Source organism: Mus musculus, chromosome 10 (assembly GCF_000001635.26).
Source record: "Mus musculus strain C57BL/6J chromosome 10, GRCm38.p6 C57BL/6J".
In the NCBI taxonomy this organism is placed as follows: Eukaryota; Metazoa; Chordata; class Mammalia; order Rodentia; family Muridae; genus Mus; species Mus musculus.
In genome coordinates, this window is record NC_000076.6 from 97,596,932 (window position 1) to 97,623,970 (window position 27,039).

The 27,039-nt window shown below is 38.2% G+C and overlaps 1 protein-coding gene and 1 long non-coding RNA gene across 4 annotated transcripts; one reads left to right on the top strand and one right to left on the bottom strand.

The window, feature by feature from the left end:
- The first annotated feature begins 10,030 nt into the window (after positions 1 to 10,030).
- Positions 10,031 to 16,757, top strand: Kera (keratocan). Of its 2 annotated transcripts, none has more exons than XM_006513273.4 (3): positions 10,031 to 10,237; positions 11,842 to 12,738; positions 15,878 to 16,434. In XM_006513273.4, the coding sequence occupies exons 2-3, from the start codon at positions 11,850 to 11,852 to the stop codon at positions 16,042 to 16,044; spliced, it is 1,056 nt and encodes a 351-aa protein (XP_006513336.1). In that variant the 5' UTR covers positions 10,031 to 10,237; positions 11,842 to 11,849; the 3' UTR covers positions 16,045 to 16,434. The 2 variants fall into 2 exon arrangements, with proteins under 2 accessions (XP_006513336.1, NP_032464.1); NM_008438.3 differs by lacking the exon at positions 10,031 to 10,237 and adding an exon at positions 10,274 to 10,446 and having other exon boundaries at positions 15,878 to 16,757.
- A 6,479-nt stretch (positions 16,758 to 23,236) lies between these two features.
- Positions 23,237 to 26,325, bottom strand: Gm40749. Of its 2 annotated transcripts, XR_871982.1 has the most exons (4): positions 26,105 to 26,325; positions 25,258 to 25,328; positions 24,552 to 24,903; positions 23,237 to 23,290 (listed from the first exon to the last, which is right to left on the bottom strand). It is a non-coding gene; the product is annotated as a predicted gene, 40749 (long non-coding RNA). The 2 variants fall into 2 exon arrangements; XR_871981.1 differs by lacking the exon at positions 23,237 to 23,290 and having other exon boundaries at positions 24,136 to 24,903.
- Positions 26,326 to 27,039: the final 714 nt, after the last annotated feature.

Sequence of the window (27,039 nt, forward strand, 5' to 3'; positions counted from 1 at the left end):
ATAGGAATAGGTGACATGGCAGAATGGCTGATTTCTCACACAGGTTCTATGGATCACAAAGCACAGAATGTTCCAAGCTGCTTCTTATGATGGGTGGTACTTGATGATGTCGAGACTTGTATTGCCAAAGTGCTGAGAATAGGTGACAGCTGAGCATCCATCCCTGTGTCACACACAGGCATCTCTCCCTCCAAGGCCTAGCAAATATCATGGGAGAATGGGGAAAATGTTGTGAGATTGAAGAATGCGCCGAGGAACTATAAGATACTATATTTTAAATATGTCATCTCCTTCACATTTATGAATGTGAAGTAGCTGTGGTTTAACTATATGAGAAATGACCCAAAAGACATATGAAATTAGAAGGAAACAAGGGTGATTGGTAGTAGAAGGGGTCAAAAAAGTATAGTGGGAGTGGAAGAGGATCACAAAGTTGTCTACACATATATAAACTTCTAAAAAAATCAAAAAAGAAAACAAAACATATTAAAAGCTGACTACAAAAGATTACAGTCACCAATGATATCACTATATAAAACTATAGATCATTGGTACCCAGGTTTCTTTTTCCATAGCCTGTAGATTATCTTCTCACACCAAAGAGACCAGAGCTTTAGGTTCTTTGCACATATGTTATCTTAGCTCAGTGTTTTTGTAAAAGCAGTTGTGTCCTTGACTCTTTTGCCTGCTCCCTTTTACTTTTTCCTCCCTCTTGGGTGGCTTTGACCAGCCTCCATATTAGGTCTTTTTGCTTCGTCTTATTGTGTCTTGTTATATCGTATCCATCATATCATTCTGTTGTCTCTTTGGAGTTTGCTCTTTTCTGAAGGAAACAAAATGGATTTTGGGGAGTACAGTAGTGGAAGGTAGCTGGGAGGAACTGAGGGAGGAAACACTGTGGCTGGGGTGTATTTTATGAGAGAAAAACCTGTATAGTTAAAGTCATGTATATATATAAAGTCTAGTGTGTGTGTGTGTGTGTGTGTGTGTGTGTGTGTATGTATATATATATATATATGTTTAGCCATATGTATATGAACATGTATATGTATAAAATATGTGTACACTTAAAGTTTGATAAAGCTGATATATGTATGTATGTATATATATATATATATATATATATATATATATATACATATGTATGTGTATACACACACACACACACACACACACACACACACACACAAACATCTTTGATGAAATTAAAACCAAGGTAAATGTTTTAAGACTTCTTTAAATCTAATAATGATTTGTAGTGTAGTCAATGAACCGTCTTAAAGGATATGGGAGGATTTAATTAGGTGGCAACTCCTGCTGCAGAGTTTGTTCTGTGTTTGGTACAACCCATCACAGAACTTGGTGCCTTGCACAAAGTAATTATTCTGAAAACATCTTTATGGTCTATTCTAATAAACAAAATTATCAGAGGCAATCTTCTTTCTATAACCTTATTATCCCTGAATTGTTTTGACTCCTTGCCCTACTCAATACTTCAGCTTTCAGGAAGACCACATGACAACATGACACCATGCCAGACAATTTACCGGGTAAATTTTGTTAGCTGGATACATTAATTGGAAACTTGCATGTTATTTCCCCACTATGTTTGAAAATAAATGCTGTGATATATAGCAATCTGTGAAGTCGCTGATTTATTATAAAGGTTTGGTGTTTAAAAATACAAGGTAAGATTATTTTTTTAAGTGAACACAAACTGCTGATCCATATTTTCATTGCCCTGAAAAGCACAGTTTCATGGGTTTTTGAAGGCAACATATCACTGCATGATAATGCACCCCCAAGACACTCACCATGAGGTGTGATATGGCAAGCAAAGCTCTGAGGATGGTTGAGGTCAAACATACCTATTTTTAGCATCCAGCAGATGAGAGGTTGTTCAAAGTGTATATCATATTGGAAGTCATTATATATGACCATTGTAAGCCTCAATAGGAGATGTAGAATTCTTATTTTTTTAATAAAAGCCTTGCTTGCTTAGTAAATTAATATTTTGAGAAACCAGACCCTAGCAGGGACTGCATAATAATCAGCTCTTTGCTGCCCATCAATGAATTATTGTTTGATCTGCCAGTAAGAGTCATTCAGCAGACATGAATCAGCAAGAACACAGTAGTCATGGACATCGGACCGAGTAGTGTCCAGGGAGTTTTGCTGCTGTCCTCCTCTTCAAACAATTCATATTGTGTGGGAGCTTTCTCTACACCAGAAGATTGAGAAGACTAAGCATACCAAAGGGGTTGTGGGTTTCTGTGGTAACATTACTCTGGCTTGTGATGGTGAGGGAAGTCTATTGGGTAAGAGGCTGAGGGCAGCAAGAGTATATCTTAGCCATAGATGGCATTTTCTTTACATAATGAAGGAACAATGCCTTTTAAGTAATCCCTTCGAAAATGTAGCATGATGAGGTTGACCCTTATTGGTTTCTAAGTTGCCTAACTCTTGATAACCTTGAGGAGTTCTGGTATAAAGTATAACTTTGTAAAAACGGAGAGGATCAGAGAACCCAGAGCAAGTGATTCTGCTCTTGGTCACACAACAAGGAATTTACAAAGCTACTTTTATTTGTTTTTCAAAATCCAGTAATGAAAGCCTTTGTCAAGTCCTGGAGCTACTGGCACCATTTGAGTTATAAATGACATGATAGAAGCTTAGAAATGACAGGGTCACTAGAGTGTTTGAATCCATTTGGGAAGTGGTATAACCTCAGGACATTGCAAACAAAAAACACTGAACTATACTTTTTAGTTCATAATTATAGTGAAAAATTATATTAGTAGAAATGTAAAAACCAAAGCTACCAAACATATACTAAGAAGAACTGTGCTGGGGGCTGCAGAGATGGCTCAGCAGTTAAGAGCACTGACTCCTCTTCTAGAAGTCCTGAGTTCAATTCCCAGCAACCACATGGTGGCTCACAACCAACTGTAATGGAATCAGATGCCCTCTGCTGGTGTGTCTGAAGACAGCTACAGTGTACTCATATATTTTAAATAATAAATAAATAAATTTCTTAAAAAAAGAAATTTTTGTTAATTTATACCATATGTGGGTATATTTGTGTGTGTGTGTGTGTTTGTACACACACACACATATATATATATGTATATATACAAACACATATATACACACATATATACACACATATATACACATATATGTGTATGTACACACACACATATATATATACATACATATCATATATACACACACATATATATCTACATATATGTGTATACACACACATATATATGTATATATGTAAATATGAAAACAAAAAATTAAAGAAAATAAACATGAATGGAATAAAAGAATACATTAACTACATGAAAATGAAGAATTAATGGAAAGGATCACTAATGGACAACTTCTAATAGTAATTATGTTATGTACAACACAACAAGTTAGGATATAAATGTTAAGAGAATCCAGAATATACAGTAAAATTCTTGTGAATATAATAGGATTGACACACGTCTGAACTCACAGGTACTGTATCAGTATACAAGAGACATGCAAAGGATCAGAAATGACAAAGTAGCAACAACTGAAAAGGGAAATCACACAAAATAACAGAGAAGCTAATAGAGAAGCTAATTACAATTATAAATGCTGGGAAGAAATATATGTTTTCTCCAATGGAGTATAGTTGCTTAGTCAACCATAGGGCAGGGCAGGTCCCATGCACAGCACTAAATGGCTAACATGAAAAATCGGACTCGATGTTTGTGTGTGCACTTTTTGCTTTGTATTGACACTTTTGTCCTGTTGATTTTTTTTCAGTTTATTTATTTTGATTTTAGGTTTTTAGCTTGTTTGTTTCCTGTTTGTGAAAGAGAGAGGCAGGGGAGAGAATATGAAGTTACATAGGTAAGGAGGTACAAAGAGCAACAGAGAAAGGTTAGGACAAGGGGACAAATATGATCTAAATATATTGTATGTACATATTTTAAAATGAATATTTAAATAGAAAATGATTTTTTAGTTTTCAGCTTACTATTCATGTATTATATCCCAGCTGCACTTTTGCCTCCCTCCACCCCTCCCAGGCTGCCTTATGTCATGTCTTAGTGTTTTACTGCTGTTAACAGACACCATGATCAAGACAAGTCATATAAAAGACAACATTTAATTGGGGCTGGCTTACAGGTTCAGAGGTTCAGTCCATTATCATCAAGGCAGCATCCAGGCAGGCATGGTGCAAGAGAAGTTGAGAGTTCTACATCTTCATTTGAAGGCTACTAGGAGGATTCTGGCTTCCAGGCAACTATGGCCAGGGTATTAAAGCCCATACCCACAGTGACACACCTACTCCAACAAGGCCATACCTCCAAATAGTGTGACTCCTTGGGCCACACATATACAAACCATCACACCTCCCCTTCCCCCATATCCACTCCTCTACATTTTCTTTCAGAAAATTGCAGGCCTCCCAAGGAGATAAATGAAACATAGCATAAAAACTCTTAAAATGAGAATTTAAAAATATGTGCTAAGAAACTATAGACTTTAACCAGGAGGCTTGCTATCTGAGACTTATAGAAAAAATAACTAGAAAAAAAACTATTCACTCTGTATAGATATGAACCTCCAACCTCAAAGATTCTCTTGAATGACTAATACATTAAAAACAAGACAATTCTGAAAAAGACATGAGTTTATCATATTTTATTATGCAAAATTATTGAAATTCATAATGTTTCTTTGAACATCTTCAAAACCTTAAAAAATGGTACTTCAAATTAGAATTCTACACATTCAAAATGTCAGAGAAGTAAGTTGAGTAAATACATTTTTAAGCATTTAATTTCTTCAAAGAAAGTAAGATTTCAAAAACATGTAGGATACAGGATCTGCTCTCCTGAGTGCCACAGTAGGTGAGGGGCAGGGCCAGCTCTCCCACTCTGATGACTTCAGGGTCAGCGTTCCTGCCTGCCTTAGGGGGCAAGGCATGAGGTGGTTGAGCATCTCATCCATCACCCACATCACCTCACTTCAGACAGCTCACACCCTGTGACCACGAGGGTCAGGTCTACTGTACTGTACTGCTGCTTTTCTCTTACCCAAGTGTTACAGTTGGGGAGGGACAGGGATAGCTCTCATGTTCTCATGACCACAGGGTCAGGTCTTCGTGCCTCCTACAGATAGTAAGGAGGGAAGAAAGTGTCTCTCCCTCATCCGTGTTCATGCATGGGAGATGAGAGGCAGGGCCAGCTCTCCCGATTTATGTCCTTCAGGCATCATCCTCTCAACTCCTGCAATCAGGGCCAGGTCTACTGTGCTTCCTGGGGGATAAGGACAGGGTCAAGGTCGGGGTCAGCTCACTTGGATTCATATCCCTAAGACCAGCTGGCTCTGGATACAGGGTTTGCAGTTAAGTCTTCCAGGAGAGGATGAGGGTTTGAGATCCAGCCCTGTCCTGTCTCTTGTCTTCTGTTAGAGGCATCCAGGAGGGAGAGATACCTTCTCCTCCTTTTTGCCCTGGTCACCTACAAGGGGTGGTAGAGCTAGCCATGCTGGGTTTATAAGAATAGTAAAACAAGCAGGCCCTGAAATTTGCATGTGCAGCAGAGTAGAACTAAACTTGGTGTCAGGGGGATGAGTGAGACAGCCCTGTGAGTATAAGCATGAGAGAGCTAACCCCACAACTTGTAACGTGACATGGGTGAAAGAGAGATGCTCTCCTGAATACTCACACCTTACCACCTGTGGCAGGTCAGAGAGCAATTCCAGGAGTCATGGAAGCAGGAGAGCTGGCCCTGGATAGGAGGATTGCAGGTGAGCTGACCCAGAGGTAGTGAGTGACGGATAGTTAACCCTGACCCTTGTATGCTATGCTGTGGCATGAACAAAGGCAAAATGCCCTCCTCTTCTCTATTGCATCCTGCTCAACTGGCAAGAAAGACACAACAAACCAGAATCTTCCGCGGCAAAAGCTTTATTGCTTGCTTCTCAGGAAGATCCCGAACCGGGAAAATGGCGCTGCTTTTATAACCCGCAGCGTGACGTTTCAGCACCTGATATGGCGTGACAGCTCCTGATTTGTTGCTTGCCCATCACCCCACTATTACACCCCAAGAATGGGAGTGACTAGGAGTGAATTCACTCTCGCACCTGCGTACAAGGCTTGTTTACTAGTTAGGCACAGCGGAGGCCCGCGCCATCTTATAATGGCGATTGCTCGCCGCACACACGGCTCTCCTCAGAGATTATTGGCGGCACACATGCGATTGCTCGCAGCACGTACCGGCTTTCCACACTTCTCCCTTGTCCCTCACCATCTTTGGCATTTGAAATAGCTGTTTCTGGGGTCCAGAAACTAGAAGTGACTCTGTCCTGTGCCTGTTGAACCACTTTGGAGAATAAGCCCTGCACCTGACCTGGGCATCACAGCAGAGCTGGTCCTGAATCTTGTGGGTGTGGATGAGCCTGCTCTGAGGGCATGAAAGTAGGAGAGTTGGCTCTGCCCCTTGCTGGCTGTGGCATTGGATAGGCCAGCCAGGACAGAGCAGCAGATGGTGTGGTTGTGGGAGAGCTGGCAGCATGACCTGCTCAGATACTTCATCCAGGACTTTGGCCTATCCTTACCTCTTCCCTACCAATGAACTGCATTAAGGGGCTGGCTCTATGGGTACAAAAATTAATGGAAATCCTTGACACTGCTCAACAACAGGATCTCCAACAAGAGTCCCACTGAGGATTCAGTGTTGATAGAACAGCAGAAGCCAGAGGCCTTGTACTGGACCAATGACTCATTGCAATGTATATTTGCAAGCAAAGAAGTGGATAAAAGGGTATACTGTGGGACACACTATGACATCCACTGTGTAATTTTCTTTTTTCTGTTGAGGGGAAGGTTATAATGGCAGATGCTGTTTATGGTGGAACTAGGAGATGAGTGGGATTTAGGTTCATGATGTGAAATTCACAAAGAACCAATAAAACGTTTTTTAAGAAATGGGAACAAAACACCCACGGAAGGAGTTACAGAGACAAAATTTGGAGCTGTGACAAAAAGATGGACCATCTAGTGATTGCCATATGCAGGGATCCATCCCATAATCAACTTCCAAACGCTGACACCATTGCACACACTAGCAAAATTTTGCTGAAAGGACCCAGATATAGCTCTCTCTTGTGAGACTATGCCGAAATATACAGAAATGGATGATCACAGTCAGCTATTGGATGGGTCACATGGCCCCCAATGCAGGAGCTAGAGATATTACCCAAGGAGCTAAAGGGAACTGCAACCCTATAGGTGGAACAACAATATGAACTAACCAGTACCCCAGAGCTCTTGTCTCTAGCTGCATATGCATCAAAAGATGGCCTAGTCGGCCATCACTGCAAAGAGAGGCCCATTGGACTTGCCAACTTTAGATCCCCAGTACAGGGGAACGCCAGGGCCAAAAAGGGGGAGTGGGTGGGTAGGGGATTGGGGGGCAGGGAATGGGGGACCTTTGGGATAGCGTTGAAAATGTAAACGAGGAAAATACCTAATGAAAAAAATAAAAAAAAAAAAGAAATTATGTAGGATACAGGAAGTTTCTCAAAAAAGTGGGTGAGGGATAAAAAGATGGTGGAAGGAACCAGCCAACTAGCTTTGAAGATGAATCACAGAGCATGGGGAAGAACAAGGAGAATCCCAAGAGTATGCTAGTCCCACAGGACCAGGAAACAGGGTTGCATTACACCTGAAAGCATCTAGAACAGTAGTACTTCAACAGAGGACGTGTTTTATTTTTCTCCTCATCCACATTTACTAGGCTCAATGAAAATTAAATAAACCTTCATAATGAAGACAATCCATACCCATGATGTTGAAGTCAATTGCAAATAAATGTCCATTATACAAGATTCAGTTGAATGACACTTTAATTTAGACACCACACACCCATGCAAGTCAGAAGGGAAATCCCTATAATATTCCCTAACAATGAAGCAGCTGTGATAACTTTTGGTGTCATATAGATCCTGATGGTTGTGTTTGGTTGAATTAATCTGTTTGCAACAGCAACAAAACTACTACTGAAGGATAAAGACTTGTTTATCCACTGGAATCAAGCTAGTATGTCTAATTTTATTAATCTATACATGCATAATATACCAAACATTTTTAAATGCTGACTTATTTAGGTGTCATTGCAACTCTATCAGATAGGTAGTTCTACTATTATAAATCGAAGATTGTATTAGCCTTAATTTATAGATCACAAGACTAAGAAGAGAAATTATTATCCATAGTTATCATTTCTACCTAGTAGGTAGATAAACATATGTTGGCATGCTGGTTTTATTCCATGGCTATTTTGGAGATAACTTGTTTAAGAGACATTGTAACAGAAAGGCGGATGGAATCATATAGGAATTGTGTATACATCAGGAAATGCCCCAGAATAGCAGGCAGCAACTCAGAACCTTTATATGCTTAGAAGCACATCCAGAATTATACATAGTGTTAAAAAGAAGGAACACAGCCCCAAGACGCAGATAAAAGGGGATTTAATGAATGGGGAAACTATATTGGAGACAGTGACATCCCATTAGAGGAAAATTGAATGAACTAGGTGGTTTGGTACTGTCCTGGGGCCTGTAAGAGGCTCAGGAAGGTTTCAGTAAATTGGTGCATGTGTAGATCAAGACTTATTTTGTTAGAACTATGTAAAGAAATGACAGAACTAGAAATCGCATTTCAATGAGTAGATTGTAAGTGGAACAGTGGATGGAAAATAGACTGGAGACATAAGTGGAATGCACTGATTTTTCCCACTGAATACATAGAAATATTTGGGTAATAAGTTTAGAAATGACCTGTCAGTTTGTTCCGAAAGAAAGTTGGAACTTTGGAACTGTGTAGATTCGAACGTCCCATCTCACTTCTATCCCATGAGTTTAGAAAAATAAAAAGAAACAGGGAGAATAGAAAACAAACAAACAAAAAGACCAAACATGATTTAGAAAAGAGAGGGTTGGTTTTGAAAAAAGAGTAAAAAATATCTAACTTATTATTAAAATTATGTCCTGAGTGTACGAGCAGGGATATGAAGAGATTTGGATGAATCATCCCTTATTTAATCTGCAGCCATTACCACGTGTGTCTTTTCTAGCTAGGTGTATAGCACAAATTCCAAAGAAAGCCTTGTACCTGTATTTACTTATTGTTTTTTCAAACCTAAATTTGTTAAGTAGTCCATTGTTGATGTGTAGATGATACAACTGAGTTCTAATTGACCCACATAAGATCAGGGAAAGGTAGGTTTAGAAAGGCCCTTCCACAACAGTGCCCTCTGTCTTTGATACAACTCCTGTGAACAGTGTTGCTGGGGCGTAGTCATTAAAGTCTTTTACCACTTGGTAGCCTACACTTCTCAAACAAAATGACTACAGTCAACAGAGCACAGCCCCACGCAAGACAGGGTTTATTTGCATCCCCCCCCACTCCCCATGAACAGAATTTCTGCTTTCTCCCCTTGAACGTGATAAATAGAAGAACTTACCCATATGTTAAATAAATGAAGCCACTGCACCAGAATGCCTTTTAAGTCACTGAATGCAAAACATGTGCTAAAATATAATAGTAAAAGACCTCCTGTCTTATTAGTTACTTAAAGTTATTATTAAGGAGTGTGGAATATAGACATAAAATTGATTCTGTAGAACAAAGGTGATTACCAAATTCAGTACTTAGATGAGCTATAGCTACTCAGGGAGGATTTTAATTTTTTGCAAATGTATGTTTTCCTTAATAAAAAGATTCCAGCATCTGTTTCATATCAGAGATGAATAAAATATGTCCACATGAGCAGAATACATTGGCCTTTACTTTTGTGTTTAATTGTTTTAAAAGATCATTTAGAGAAAAAAAAACACATTTCCAAATCTTTTGTTTTCGTTACAATTAAAATTCTACTCAGTTGCTGCCTGGTGGATCAGATCTGTACATCAGTGCATTTTAACATCCCTGGAATTGTGGAGTAAGAGGAAAACTTCCCTTGACTATTGAAAAACATTCGTGGACTTAAAAGAAAATTTTTCTTTGCTGAGCTTCATAGGTGACAAGGTACTGGAATTGTTGGATGGGTTGAAATTGGAGCCAACAGTGCACACACCTTACAAAGGACTCTAAAAATCTGACAGCAAAGATTGGGTCAATTCATTACTGGGAGCAGCAGTGACCAATAGGAAAGGAAGGAGAAGATCCAAGAGGGCTGAGGTAAGCCATCCTGAAGCCTGTCAGAGTGGAAACAATACATCAAAAGCTCTTCTTGGTGACCAGTCATCCTACTTTTCATTTTTTTTCAGACTGGAGATTTAATAGCATAAAGTCAAAACATTTTTTTTCTTTTTGTTATCCCCCATCAACTTATTTTAGCTAACCTAACACCAGCCACAGGACTCAACGGTATATTCCTGGAAAGCAAGGTAAACTATTTTGTACTTTTTACAACTTTTGGGTTGGAATTAAGACTTCTGATTCAAAAGATTCAAGATTACAATTTCAATAATTAATGCAAAAAATGCATGATTCTACTTTGAAAAAAAATTAGATTTTCTTTGTTGGAAGCCATCCAGAGGAGCATTCTGCAGCCAGAGGGATTCTGACAGCTTGCAGAAGCAGACCTGGACTTTAATGGGAGGAATTAAAGGCCAACATTAATAAGTGATTTTATTTTCAGGTCCCTATGAATCAGTGAAATGTATTTGCGCTTCGTTGGTATAGCTAAATGTATATTAGGGAAATTGAAACGTTTATATATGTGTGTGTAACACATATGTTATAATAGTGTCTTTAAAATACTTACTATACTTATATTTTTCTCGAGACAGTAGTTCTTTGTGACTGTTATATGGGGTGCTATTCAATGGGGAAAGTTTCTCTCCTCTAAAATTATCATACACCAGAATGTATTAAACTAGTTTTTGTTAGTATCTATATTGGACCTATAAGTATAGGGGAATTTCTGACCTATGTTCTAAATATTTTTTATTCTTTCTTATCCTGATTATTTATGCAATATTTGAATAAACATAAGTAATACATTGGCAGTATATGCAATTTCTGTCATATACAGTCATGAGCATATATATATGCATTTGTTCAAAATAGAAAGTCTAAATGAAGGAGATTGTAAGAATTATATAGGAGATAATGGTTATGTGAGACAATTCATATTCCATTTCATGGCTGCCCATCTTGATTCTGATACTGTACTTAAAGCTATACAACTCTTTCTCAAAAGGAAAACTTACCTGAAAAGTTCAGAATCAGAGATGAGTCACACACTTTTCTTCAGATCCTAGACCCTTCCTTCACCATAACCTTCTAAATTGTCCTTTGATCTCTACATGTCTTTGGTCCATGGGCCAAAGAACCTGGAAAATATCCTCCAGATGTTGGCTCATTTAAGGGTAAAAATAAAAGCACATGCAGATGCCCATCTCTGAGGAACGAAGTCTCCACTTCGCTTGTTAGTTCACGGTTTGTTCTTTTATACTCACTACTGGTTTCAGTGAAGTTTCTTGAATTAATAACTTGAAATGGAAAAGCACTTAAAGTTGCTGAGCTTTGCTTTCCGTTTCTCAGCCATCGCTATGACTCAGTTCAACCCAGATTGCTCAGTGGCTGTGGATTTCTTTCAGTGTCTGTAAAGTGCTTTTCCTATGATGGGTACTCAATAAATGTGACTTCGTTTCTATGCCTGGATGGGAAGTTGATACTCTCAGCTTTCCTGTAAGGAAACAACGCATACGGATTTGATGCATGCAAGTGTTTAAAGACTAATGGATTATTCGTAACACTTGTTGCTTATTCCACAGGTGCTGTAATGGCAACCCCAAACTGTTTAATACTCTGGGTGTTACTCATAGCAGATACTGTGTGGACACAGAGTGTGAGACAGGCCTATGAAATACAGGACCCAGAGGACTGGGATGTCCACGACGACTTCTATTGTCCCAGAGAATGCTTCTGTCCTCCCAGTTTCCCTACTGCCTTATACTGTGAGAACAGAGGTCTCACAGAAATCCCTCCTATTCCTTCAAGGATCTGGTACCTCTACCTGGAAAACAACCTGATTGAATCCATACCAGAGAAGCCCTTTGAGAATGCCACCCAGCTGAGATGGATCAATTTAAACAAGAACAAAATAACCAACTACGGGATTGAGAAGGGGGCCCTGAGCCAGCTAAAGAAACTTCTTTTCCTGTTTCTTGAAGACAATGAGCTAGAGGAGGTACCTTCTCCATTGCCAAGAAGTTTGGAACAATTACAATTAGCTAGAAACAAAGTATCCAGAATCCCTCAGGGGACCTTCAGTAATCTGGAAAACCTGACCCTTCTTGATCTGCAGCATAACAAACTATTAGACAACGCCTTTCAAAGAGATACTTTCAAGGGCCTTAAGAACCTCATGCAGTTAAATATGGCGAAGAATGCCCTGAGGAACATGCCCCCAAGATTACCAGCCAACACCATGCAACTCTTTCTAGACAACAACTCCATTGAAGGAATACCTGAAAATTATTTCAATGTGATTCCTAAGGTGGCTTTCCTGAGGCTCAACCACAACAAACTATCAGATGCAGGTCTCCCGTCGAGGGGTTTTGATGTGTCATCCATTCTGGATCTTCAACTGTCTTACAACCAGCTCACAAACTTTCCCCGAATCAATGCTAACCTGCAGCACCTTCACCTTGATCACAACAAAATTAAAAGTAAGTAGCCATAAAGATGTGCCTGTGACCAAAATGCCCATCATTATGTATAGTCTCTGCCCTGTGTAGGAATAGCAGTTTGTGTTGTCCCCTACCAACAACTAACAAGCTGATATAATTAACAAATTATTTTCAGTTTTCATTACACAACTTTATTGGCATAGCTTTAAAAAAAATCCAGATGCCCAATTCTTCAAGTTCGGGACTGAGAACTGAGCCTTAGTAATCTACACAAGGCTTGTATATAGAGGAGACATATTTTCTTTTCCCTGGGATTCTGATATTTCTCCCTTTATGAGTAGATATCATCTATGTCTCAATATATCTTTCAGAGTGGCCATGAATACAAGAGGCTTGTGCCAACATTCCTTGCACTTTGCGGGGGGACAATGTGTTGAAGAAAGTATGGAAGGCACCAAAAAGCTCACGAGTAATATGTAGAATAGGATTTAAGGGATTACAGAAGAGTTGATGTCTTCATTTCCATAATTATGAGCACCAATCAAATATGCCCAGTTAGTGTGTACATTATGGTATCTACCTCTCAGTTTTTGAGCCAGGAGCTTATTGGGTAGGACCTGGACCTCTCATTCTCAACAGTTTCCCAGGTGCTGGTCCTGATGCTCTGGGAATCACACATAGAGAACTGTTATCACTACTCAAGGTTGTACTCACTTGAAATGGAACCCAGTGCCCTGGGAGCTGTCAATCAGTGAGACTTAGTGATACATCCTCAATGAGGAAAAGGTTACTCCTTCTTGTAAAGATCTTCAGATATGGAGTAGAGAGTGGATCAAGTTGAAGACTACTGAAGCAAAGATGTTGTTTAGAGATGAAGTGTTGGTACAAAGTTCATTCTTGGAAACATTTGAGAGGAACTTGACCTGTTCATAGAAAGGGAAGGCTGTCCCTCATGGTGGAACTGAGTGGATTCTATGTTCCATGCATAGGGTTACTAGTACACAGTCTAGAATTCACCTTCATTCTCAGCATAAGCCTTTTGGGAGGTTAATCACAGGGCGATTCCTTCTGGAAAGCTTTTTAAAATGCAGTCTTGAAATGAGATCTGATGAAAACGGTTTATAGAAAGCAAATGAGGAAAATGCCACAGGGTTATGCGTCTTAGTTACCACTCACTAAGGTTTCAATGATTATATTATCATATAAGCATGCCATTGCAAGATTAGACCACCCTTTCCCTGGGAACTGCTTTGGTCTCATCAATTTTTGTTTTCTTGATGCCATGTATGTGAGCCTAAAATCCTAGAACTAAATTGCATGCTGCGGCCACCACAGTTATTTTCCTCCCTGTGACGAGCAAATGCCCTGTTGAATACTCCAGTCAGAAGGAAAAGATGTAATTTAGAAAACTTGATAGATGAGCATCCTTAGCGGAGTCAAACATCATAATGCTGGAATCGTAAGAGGACCTGGAGCTTGCCAGTTTTTCCTGAAAGGACGATGCTTCTGCAGGTGCACGTAATCTTTAACAGGAGCCCACAGACAGCTGGAATAGAAAGTTGACTTCAAGTGTCTCTACGTGGATATTTGTATGTGAGTCCTACACACTGGGAACTTGAGACCCAATATTCAGCAGTGAAGTAGCATCACTGAGAGCTCAACCGGAAGTACAGCATTGTGTCCCCCTAAACTGAAATTTTGCAGAGCATTTTCAAAGGCTGTGGGCATGCAGTCCATATTTTCAGAATTCTCATATATTATCCTGTTTCACATCAACTGACTTTGAGAAAGGTTGTAGTGATTCCCCCAACCCAGGTATTTATGACTCGTGGTTGTGAAGTGGGACCTAAAAACTCAGCTGTAATACTACTGTTGCTTCCTGTCCATGGTTAGAGAAACACAAAACCTCCCAAGAGCCTGCTTGATATTGTTGGGAAATTCAAAGCGGAAACGGAAGGTCAAGTAGGTGATCATAACTGTTCAAAGAATTACAGAGGAACTGCAGGACCAATAGCAGAGGCTTCAGCTTCTTAAACAAAATGAAGTCCTGCCCCCTCATTTAACACAGAAATCCTAGTTTTATTTGCCAAAGAAATAAACACAGAGTAGAGATTCCTTTTCTTTTCCTTTTTTCTTTCTTTTTCTTTCTCTCTCCCTTTCTCCTTCCTTCCTTTCTTTGTTTTTATGTAAACCATTTTTTTCTTCACTTTACATCCCAATCCCCGATCCTGCCCCCCCAGTCCCTCCTCTCATCCTCCCTCCCCTTCTTCTCTGAGAGAGTGTAGTCCCCCACCCCCACTACAGTTTCTCCCCCATTGCTGACACATCAAGTTTCTCCAGAGTTAGGCACTTCTCCAACTGAGGCCAGACAAAATGGATGAGGGGAATGGGTTCCACAGACAGGTAACATCTGTAAGAATACTCCCGCTCTAGTTGTTCAGGACCCACATGAAAACCAAGCTGCACATCTTAGAATAACTGGACCATAACTTTATGGATCACATTGTTTTATAATAATTGTTAATGTATGTATTTCTTCTTGTCACATAATATAATTGTTAAAAAATATATATTTTCAAGAAACAAAACTTTTATATTAAGAGTCCATTGAATTTTCCAGTGAACTTTTCTTTTGTGATTTTGGAAAAAACAAGGTTTTCTTCACAACATGATAAGGGGCCTGAAATTTTATGTAAAATATGTATATACTTCAATAAGTTATTTCTCCATATTCTCTGAGAAAAATCCTAACATATGGAAAATTATTCATTTCAGAATTCTTGTTTCTCACGATCTGGTTGTTTGTATGTGCTGGCTATCAGGGGGAGAGGAACAAGGGATTGACGTTTTAGATCATCTCCTCTGATATTCTCTGAATTTTGTAGTTCGGAGGGCTGGCGTAAGGGTCTTTCACTCTGGAGGAGGCTCTCAATGTGTAAAGTTCCACACTAAAATGTAGCAGAGCAGAGCACAAGGAGCTGTTAGTTCAACATCCTTTCAGGATTCCTTCAGGAAACAGAGAAGCATAATAACCTATATGACAATGGTTTGTATCTCTATAGATTCCGTTACATTGTATCACATAGCCCCTTAGGACCACTGTAGTGTCTTCTTGGTCTAGATCTCCATACTCTCTGGTGTTTCAAGTTAATCATTCATGCTCTCTCTGCCTCCATAGATGTGAACATGTCTGTAATATGTCCCACCACACTGCGTGCAGAACAGGATGCCTTCATTCACGGACCACAACTGAGCTACCTGCGTCTGGATGGGAATGAAATCAAGCCACCGATCCCGATAGATTTGGTGGCTTGCTTCAAGCTTCTTCAGGCTTTCATAATATAAGACAGAACCCAAACTGGTTTAAGGGTAGATGTATGTGGTATGAGATTTTGATTGTTACTTCTAGGTCCTAGACCACACTTGCAATTGTTCTTACCCACCATTTTCATATGTGCAGCTTGTTCTTTCTGTTTGAGGATGCTCTGGTCAGTGACACACAGGGGCCACGTGTATTAGTTTGCTTTCTTCTGATTAACAAAACAGACACAGAGTTGAAAAAGCTCCTCAACTCAAAGGTATTTTTATCTCCTTGCAGCTACTAATAGCCAATGTTTTTTTTTTTACTGTTACACATTCAAAATAATTTACTTGCATATGACCAAATTTATGAGTACTGGTAGTGCAGACTCCCCATAAGCACCACAATGAGCTAGCAGGAGGAAGCTCTGAAAATAGGAATAAATGAAATATTCCTCTGTCATCATTATAATGAGCCCACTAGTCAAAAGCTTTCTAAAAAGAGACACCTGGTTATTAGAATGAAACAATAAAGCAAGAGAGAGAGGTTCAGGTCCCTTGGAGCGAAACAATAAAGCAGTAAAAGGTGGTGGTTCACTATCATTTCTTACATATCTTTTCTTAGATCTTATATATTATCTCCAGTAACTGATTCCTTAAATATTGCAGTTATTATAACATAGCATGCAAACTATCCAGCTCTTATTTTGATTATGATTTGGGGGATTTTTCTAAATAAAACTATTGAATATTTTCTATCAAAGTTGAAGTGTGATGTTTGTTTCAAGGACACCATTCCCAAAGTTCATTTAGGAGCATGTTATAGTCAGAGAGTGTTATAGTCTCAATTATTTTGCTGGCATGAGTACAAACAAATATGCTCTCCTATCTTATTTTGCTTCCAGTAAGCATACAAAAATTATAGTCTAAGTAAGTTTGTGATCAGTTTTTTTAAAACTCACTACTTGATTAGTCAGCAAGGTAAACTTTGGTGTTCCAATCTTGTTCTATGAATTTTTCATATACCATAATAACAAATATATAATACAAAGGTCCATACATGGGTTTCTATATGCTTTCCAAATGATTTTCCCAACAAACAGATATATTTCAATAGAAAAATGACCATATACAGTTGTGAAATACTAAAAGAGTTTAGTAGACTTCTATACACCAAAGACCTTCAAAACCTTATCACATTTGTAACATGAATTCTCATTAGGAAAACATGATGTGGAGTATTATATATCTATTTTCACATTCAATTTAGAATTAGATGCCAAATAAAATATACTTAAGCCAGGAAATCAAATTAATTGCCATAAAATTTAGAAATTATTTTAAGGCATATACATTATGAAAATTATGTCATATACAATTCCAGTCTAACTATTATCAGATCTGGAAAAACCATATACAGAGAAAATATATATATATACATATATATATACATATACACATAGACATATATACACACACACATACACACACACATATACACACACATATATATATATATATATATATATATATATATATATATATCATGTTATGATTTGAAAATATATTTTTGGAAATTCAAAAGGAATCCAGATGGGTAAAATTCATAAGGAATCATATTCTACATAAAGTCAGGATCTCTAACATGACCATCTCCCATTACCTACAGACTGGTTTTCTGCAGTTTCTGTGACTAGTGTTCACAACACTCTGAAAGTACTAAAGGAAATATTCCAGAATTAAAAACATCCTAAGATGCAAGTTGTGCATCATTTTGAGAATGACAATGAATGCCCTCACTGCCCTACTGTAACTCCCCACCCCCCAGTCAGGAAGAGACCTATCCCTTTCTGCAGTGTCTCTGTGCTGTGAACTCTACCCAGTCTTTAGACACTCAGTAGCCATCTGAGTTAAGTGACCTGTGTCACAATAGGATGTTCTTGATCAAATACTCTATGCATGAGACACAAGGCCAGTGGCATCCTCTGCTTCATTTCATTTCATGCTGTATGCATTGTGTCATCTCCAGTCATTGCCATAGGAAAGCATATAGTATGATATTTTGAGAAAGGAATATCAAATAACGTATTATCACAGACTGCTATTTTTATCCTCCCTCTTTATTAGTCACTACTGTGAATCTCATATTTGGGTTAACTTATAAATTCAACTTAGTCCGAGGTATGCATGTGATGGGAGAACATAGCATACGTAGGGTTTAGTACTGTCAGTGGGTTCAGTTACTCACTATGGATCTTCACATGCATCTTACACAGGTAATAAGTGAATACTTGCATATTTAGAGCTGCACAATATTTTTTCTTGAGGGAGTTAGTATTGTTTAAATGGAGACAGGATAACAAATCCAGTGAAAATATATAAAAGCATTCCCAACCTGCGGACATTTCATGAAATGTTCCTGCCTGATATTTGAAATATTTGCCTCCTTTCTTTTCTTCTTTCCATCTTCTCTCCCTCCATTTCAGTCTTATCACCACTCTCTCTTATCTCCACCTTCAATCTCTCCCTGAATATTCCCATTCCTCCTTTCCTGCCTGCCATCCTGTATTATCTTCTTCTATCTGTTTCAAGTATTTATTACAGTGTGTGTGTATGTGTTTGTGTGTGTGTGTGTGTGTGTGTGTGTTGTGGTGTGTGTAGATGCCCATGTGTTAGGCTGCATTGCATAGGTAAGATCAAGTTTTGTTCAGTTTATATTATAGTGCATGACACAGAGATTAGTATAATATAAAAAAATGAATTAGTATAATATAAAAAAATGAATAATTTTATTTCCTATTTCCATTTGACAAATGTTTGCATTCTGCAAAATGATTAGTAATACTACTTTGATGAGAAAGTTTTCTAAAAAAAAATAACAAATAAGGAAACACATAAAGAATGAAAGTATTTAATAACACGAGTTGGGGGAGAATATTCCAGACCCAATTTAAAGACTGTGTGGTCCTGCGAAGAATTTTGCAATCAGAGTTTTATTTTAACAATGGAAGACTTCTGTTCAAGAGGGGTGGGTAGCATCTTGTAGTGGTGAAGAAGATAAAGGATAAGGCTAAAAAATCTCTGAGTTTACATCTCAACTATTTATTTTCCTTTGGGCAGAACTTTTTGTTCTTCAGTTTCTCTTCACCTGTCTAATAAGGACAGGGACAAGTAACCACACCCTCTTATGGTGAGGATTAAGGGAGTATAAACATTTGAAGAATCTCCACAAGTCCCTGGTTAGTGGTAAATGCTGTGTGATTTGTCAATATTATTGCTATTGTGTGTACAATCATGTCTTCCTTATGGGCAACAGGCATAATGACTTGGAGGGAAATCTAAGATCACATATGAGAAAATCAGCTGGGATTTCAGTTATATATACCGATTTGAATTTTAAAAAAATCAAACATGATTTAGAATATAGGAGACTGATAGTGATGTTAGAAATAGCGTCTCACAGTTTTGAGACAGTTGAAGGCAAGTTGTTAGGATTTGATGTTGGTTTAAACAGAGGGAACTTGGAGCAAAGAGGATGTTAACATTTTTCTCTCAAGTAATAAGGCTCATGATAACACATGTACCCAGAGGGAAACATTCAAAGATCAGATTTGTCCTTGCACATTTTGGAAGCAGGACATATTTTGGGTTGAAGGTTTTGTGGGCAGGTTGGTATCCTTATCCCTCCACTTACAGTCCTGCTTGGCTGCTGGAAGTGGCCACTTCTGGATCCATATCTCCTTCTGGTAAGAGTCTCAGCTAGAGTAACTCCCATAGACACTCACAGACTAAGGAAATGACCAATCACTGCACCAATTTTATTGTCCCATGGGCAATAATAAATCCCTAACCCTGTTAATGATACTCTGTTATGCTTACAGACAGGAACCTAGCATAACTGTCCTTTGAGCATAGCCAACGGAAAGAGATGCAGAGACTCATACTCAAACATTAAATGGAGTACAGTAAGTCTTATGAAAAAGTTGAGAAATTGAGTGACCCTAAAAAGATAGGGCCTCCAAGGTGCACCATCAGAGTCAACTAACATGGCCCCTTGGGGTCTGTCAGAGACTGAATCACCAACCAGAAAGAAAGCTTGGGTTGGACTTAAACCCCCTGCCTATGTGTAGCAGATGAGCAGCTTGGTCTTCATGTAGGTTCCCCTAACAATAAGAGCAGGGGCTGTATGTGAGCCTGCTGCCTGCCTGCCTGTGGCTTCAGTGGGAGAGTGGACTGTCTTGTCTGGACTCAGTGGTAGAGGATAAGCCAAGTTCAGCAGAGACTTGATGAGTGGGGAGTAGGGGTAGGGTGGGGGTGACACCTAGAAAGAGGGAGGACTTGTGGGGGGTACTGGGAGGAGAGGGAGGGCTGATATGGGGTTATAAAGTAAATAAACAAATTTAATTTTAAAAAGAAGATCATTTATTTTAGGTGGCTTAAAAATGCTTTTAACACATAAATGTACTTAAATTTAAGATGTAAACTGGATGGGTAGATAGATGTTGACACATTCTAGATTTTGGTTAATTTATCCAATGATTTTGGTGACATTGTATTGAATATTTACATTGTCACTGATTGGGGACAGATGCTGAATATGTAGATGTTATTGCAAGTAATGTTAAACAAATCCATGGTTGGTTGGGTAATTTTACTGCCAACAATATAGGTCAAAGTATCCATATTCACATATGGTATTAGACCACATGGTAGTCATATTTCTGATGTCACATATGTGACTACAATGGAAAAATTAAAGAGCATTAACTAAGAAATCTCCTTAAACAATTTTGAATCCAAAGGGTCTTTAAAAATGTGTATAAGTTATGGTTTCCATGGCTGTGAAGAGACAACATGATCAAGGCAACTCTTATAAAGGACAACATTTAATTGAGATTGGCTTACAGATTCAGAGGTTCAGTCCATTATCACCAAGGCTGGAAGCATGACAGCTTTCAGGCAAGCATGATGTAGGAGGAGTTGAGATTTCTACATCTTGTTTCAAGGCAAACAGGAGAAGACTGGCTCCCAGGCAGCTAGAAGGAGTGTTTCAAACCCTATGCCTACAGTGACACACTTCCTCCAACAAGGCCACACCTACTCCAACAAGGCCATCCTAATAGTACCATTCCCTGGACCATGCACATTCAAAGCACTACAAAATGCTTATTTATTTTTTAATTTCAAACACAAAATAAAATAAATCACTGCGCTCTACTGTCTTCCCTATGTAAGTAACATGAGCTTAACACAAATATGCAAGAAGAAAAAGTGACTACGAAACAACAGAAAGAAAGATGTGATAATAGAATGGAAGTTAATATAATAAGGACAATATTAAAGAATGTAGACTTCTAGAACAGGTGTGTTGGTTCATGTTTATCGTCCTAGTAAGAGTAAGAGAATCAAAAGCAGCTCAACACTTTCATCACAAGACTGGTCTGCTTATCAACCAGCCCCTATGCCAAAGCCACTAGAGTTATCTATTTATAAAGAAATATATATATATTTCACTAAGAAAATTCTGAGAGATTTAAAATTTATGATGGTAACCAGGCTCAAAGATCAATTATAAAACATAAGTTTATTCTGGGGTACTCGTATACAAAGGCCAGAGACTGGAGACAGAGGTCAACATAGATATTACTGTCAAATATGAATATTTGTTTGACAGATAAATACATAGGTCCATACTTTAACTTTAAAAGCTCTAAGAGATCTGCTGCATCTGGGAGAAGAAAGCTTATCAACCTGTGAACACTTCTTATTTTTCCAAAGTTATTTGTAGCATAGAGATTGTGCAGCTGTCAAACTAATGCGAAGAAATAAGTAAGATCAGAATATTTATGGAACTAAAAAGGAGCACAGAATAAAAAACTTAGCAATGCATCAGAAGCCCTCTGTCTCATTAAGGACATAGCACAGTGAGTACAAACTGCTTTGGAGAAAAAAAAATTATATTTCTTTTTTTATTGGATATTTTATTTATTTACATTTCAAATGTTATCCCCTTTCCCAGTTTACCTCCCAGAAACACCCTATTCCATCCCATCCCATCCCATCCCATCCCATCCCATCCCATCCCATCCCATCCCATCCCCTCTCCCCCTGCTTCTGTGAGGGTGATCCCCTACCCACATACCCACTCCTGTATCCCCACTCTGGCATTCCCCTAGTGCTGTTTACCACTGCTCTTGTCTTTGTCAAGTACCTCACTGATTCTAGGCACTGAGTTCTCATCTATAAAACAGACAGCAGTGCAGTCCATCTTAAAGATTGAGAGAACAGATGTTGATCTTTTATCACCCGACATGTAGAAAGTACCTAATAAAGGATAAGTTAGAATTTTATTATTAGCTGGCACTCAGACATAAAATTTTAAGGACTTTCCTTTCCAAAGAAGACCAATGTACAAAGCAAAAAATGGGGAAAAATAAATGATTGACCTGAAATTAAACCTTTGAAGTCTTGATGAAGGGAAGACAAGGGTGATGACATAGAGTTGAAGGATGATGTTATGATGATTCATGAAATAAATTTGTTTAGCAGAGAGCAAATTATTTGGAGAAAAGACTGAAGGCTCAGTGCAATAAATACAGATCGAAGAGGTTGTGGTACCTACAGGTTAAAAGGAAGTTATTTGATCCTTAGGTATTATTTACAAAGTCTTAAGACTGAGCAATGAAAAGGAGACCAGAGAAACTAAACTTCCACAGTTTTGCTATATCTTTGTGAATAAAATACTATCATCCATTAAAACAAAACAAAACAAAACAAATAAAACTTTCTTCAGATGAAAGCCCAATGGCAGCTGTGATGACCTTCCCTGGAGTGGTTTTTCAGGGTGTTCATAGAGACCCACAGAATTGAATATTTAGTCACTAGGAACTGGCAATATTTAAAAGGGTTTGGAGGTGTGGCCTTTTTGAAGAGAGTATGTCATTAAGGGTGGACTTTGTGGTCTCAAGAGGCCAAGCCAGACCCAGTGTCTGCTTCTTCCTAACTCTTTGTGGATTCAGATGTAGAACTCTCAGCTACTTCTTCAGCACCAAGCCTGCCCATGTGCCCTCATGCTTTTGCCATGAGGACAATAGACTTAATCCCCTGAAACAGTAAGACTCAATTAAATGCTTTCATTTATACAAATTGCCGTTGCGATTGATGGTGTCTCTTCACCAGAATAGATACTGAATAAAACAGTAAGGCATGCAGAAATCAAGATGGTACTGACCAGGATTACATCCTTCATTCTAGTTAGCTTTCACAATACCAGTATGTGTTCTGTAGGTTTCTGGAAGAATAAGAATTATCAACAGTCTTATCATTTGTGAAATCTGTGAACTATGACCAGGGTGGAAAGGTGGTACAGATGTTACAGTTACAACTTACAATTTTCTGATTGGATTTATGGACCATTCCATAGAAAGTCAAGTCCATTGTCGGTATACTCATAGCCCTCAGGGTTGACTACTATTGGTAGTATTGTAACTAGATGTATTTTCAAACTGTCCTCTAAACCCCTATGTCTACACTCATTGATTAGGGTAGCTCTCAGCCTTAATCAAAGATGTTTCATTATAAAGTAGGAATGGATACAGAAAATGTGGTACATTTACACAATGGAGTACTACTCAGCTATTAAAAACGATGAATTTATGAAATTCTTAGGCAAGTGGATGGAGTTAAAAAAATGTCATCCTGAGAGAGGAAACCCAATCACAAAAGAACACACATGATTATGCACTCACTGATAAGTGGCTATTAGTCCAAAAGCTCAGAAAACCCAAGATACAATTCAGAGACAACATGAAGCTGAAGATGACCTTGTCAGACATCAATGGGAGAAGAGGCCCTTGGTCCTGTGAAGGCTTGATGCACCAGAGTAAGGGAATTAGAGGGAATGGAGGCAGGTGGGAGTGGGTGGGTAGAGGTAAAGCCTCATAGAAGCATGAAGAGAGGGATGGGAGAGGGAGTTTCTGGGGGCAGGGAATCAGGAATGGGGATAACATTTGAAATGTAAATAAATATCCAATAAAAATAAAGTACACAATAGTTAATACAGTGTCTTAGTTGGGGCTTTCATTGCTGTGAAATGACACCATGACCAAGGTAACTCTTATATTGAGACAACTTTTAATTGGGATTGGCTTACAGGTTGAGAGGTTCAGTCCATTATCATTAAGGTAGGAACACTGCAAGATCCAGGCAGCCATGGCACTAGAGGAGCTAAGAGTTCTACATCTTCTTCCAAAGGAATCCAGGAGCAGACTACTATCTACCAGGCAACTAGGAGGTGGGTCTCCAAGCCTACCAACACAGTGAAACACTTCGTTCAACAAGGCCGTGTCTCCTAGCAGTACAACTCCCTGGACCAAGCATATACAAGGGGGATTTATTGGAATGACTTACAGGCTGCAGTCTAGCTAATCCAATGGAAGGCCTAAAAATCAAGTAATTTCTCAGTTCATAAGGCTGGCTGTCTCATTTGATCTTTGGTGTACTCTGGAATTCTGAAGAAATAGGTTCTAAAGTAACTGAAGAAATGAACTTACTAGCAAGGTGGGGTAAATAGGCAAAGGTATCCTTCTTTTCTGCTCTTATACAGGCTTCCAGAAGAAAGTGTGGCCCATTTAGATGTGGGTTGTCCAAACTCAGATGATCTGGAGTATAGCTGTGCCTTCCCAACTCAACATCAGGATGAGAGAAGTGTCTTTTCCTAGGTCATATGATCTGGACTAAAGGCATGTCTTCCTGCTTTAAGATCCAGGTGAGATTTTATTCTGTTTATTGTTTTAGCTATAAAATATTATTTTTTAATAACATTTGGCTGAGCAAGCAAAATCTCTAAGTACATAAAGTAACTCTTGAATTTATAAAGGTTTCCAAAGACAAGTTGAAAATTTCCTGGAGAAAGATGAGAACAATAAAATGGGTAGAAGGAATTATTATTACTGTTACATTTTTGGTTTTGTTTTTTGATTTTTTTTTGCTTTTGCTTTTGCAAAAGCCATCAATAAAATTATAGACAATATACAACAGGGTGTCAGAGTTTGTTTCCAATGAGAGAAATTCTGCCCTGTGTTCTGTTTTCAGGGCTTTTGCTTGTATTCAAACTAATAATTAGAAGTGTTCATCTCATTGCCTTACAGCAATGGGCAAAGACAAGTCAACAGGATGTCTTCTACTTCTGAAAATTCACATCATATACCCACTCTTTAAATTAGTCTGGAAAAAAGCATGAACATTAATTTGACTTACTTTAAGTTGAAGTCAGAGAGAGATGTCAGGAAGAGCCTCGGAATACAGCATTAGATGCAAATGTAACAAACCTGAAGTTTTTAATGCAGAATTACTGTTTTTGACAGAAATGGTCATTATCCTCTGTTTCAGAATTGTATAAAACAGTTAACATTTTTATCTAGAAAACTTAAAGAATACATAAATGATTTCTTTCTGGCTATGCAGAAAGGGGGGAAATCACCAGATATCAGTTCCAAGCTATGGTTTGTAGTGCTTGGGAGGAAGGGATCCTGATGTGTCAGGACATAGCCTGCAATAGAGCTGCCATCACACCAGTTTGGCTCTAGGAAGGGAGATACAGGGCACGGCTGATGCAATGATGGACATAGAATCATTTGGTGTTTGTGAAATGTTTAGCACTGCAATTCAACATAGCAGCCTATTATGAATAGTTTATTTATATCTTATGTATCTTCCCAATGTAATAAATTAATAAAATTCAAATCACTGATGGCCACATAATGTTGTGAGACTTACAATTTAGTGTTCTGTAAATAATATATATGCTTGGTAAAATTCAAACATGGAGGAGAATTTCCATTTTGGAACAACAACAGTTTTATTCTTCAGTTCTATCCCACTCTGAAAATCTAAAATCAGCTTTAAATACTTAAAGTAAATGTTTACTGGTTTTATGTTGTTTTATTTTCTCTATCTGTTTAGCAAAATGCATTCACTGATTTTTTTCTTAATTTAGAAACTTTAAAGAAGTGTCTTAAACTCTATTATGGAATGTCCTATAGCATACATTTAATATGATATATGGTATATTAATATGATATATATAATATTAAATATACATTACCATTTTCCTATATTAAAGGTGTGTACTAAGTGCATGCCTGTATTTTGGCTGTATCTTATTGTAATCCAGAGAGGATCTTCATGCTGGCAGAATCATATCTTTGGGTATGATTCCTTGCCGGAGCAGCCATGTTGCTGGATTAAAATTCCTCTATAGGGAACCATGAAATTCTTCTGTAGTAATAGGACTTAAGAGGCATATTCAACCATTGTGAGTCTCACCCTATGAATAACAAAGCAACAAATGTGTTTAGAAGCAAAGATTATAGACCCTACTAGCTAGCACCTCAATCATGACGTAGAGACACATATACTGTAAAAAGAAATCTTTTGTTTAATCAATTATTCAGATACTTTGTTAGGCGATGCAAAAAAATCTGGATATGCAATTGTCTCATTTTCTTACAGCATTTAATGTTAAATAAATGTATACAATTTTAAGTTGCATATGTATTTTCTTTCCTGTTGGGCAGTCTAACCATTGATCTACCAACTATTGATGCTCATTTATTCTGGCATAAGTTTTTGCCATACTTTGATGGAATTAGTTGTTATAGCTTTAAGACTAATTCAACAAGTTTTTTGAAAAGGATTTGGATGCAACACATCTTAGACAAAAAGAAACCTACCCTCCTCTGTAGATTTCAGCCCTTAGTCATTAGACTTAAAAATACAAAAAGATTTAGCAAATATCATTTCAGCTGGAAGGGAAATTAATGAGTGTTGTGTTGTGTATATCACTTCATTGCTCACAAGATGGCACGTTTATGGGGGGGATCTCAGCAAATGAGCTTTAAAAGAATGAGTGATCATCTCCATTCTCAGGAACACTACATGACAAAGATCAATAATTTTTATGTTATTTGACAGAATCGTTTGGTTTTAAGAAATAATTTGAAGTGTTTGCTAAAAGATCTCAGCAGAATAGAATGAGAG

Coding starts and splice junctions, on each gene's coding strand:
- Kera (XM_006513273.4), top strand. CDS start 11,850: ATGGCAACCCCAAACTGTTTAATACTCTGGGTGTTACTCATAGCAGAT. Junction 12,739..15,877: donor TGATCACAACAAAATTAAAA/GTAAGTAGCCAT, acceptor CTGCCTCCATAG/ATGTGAACATGTCTGTAATA.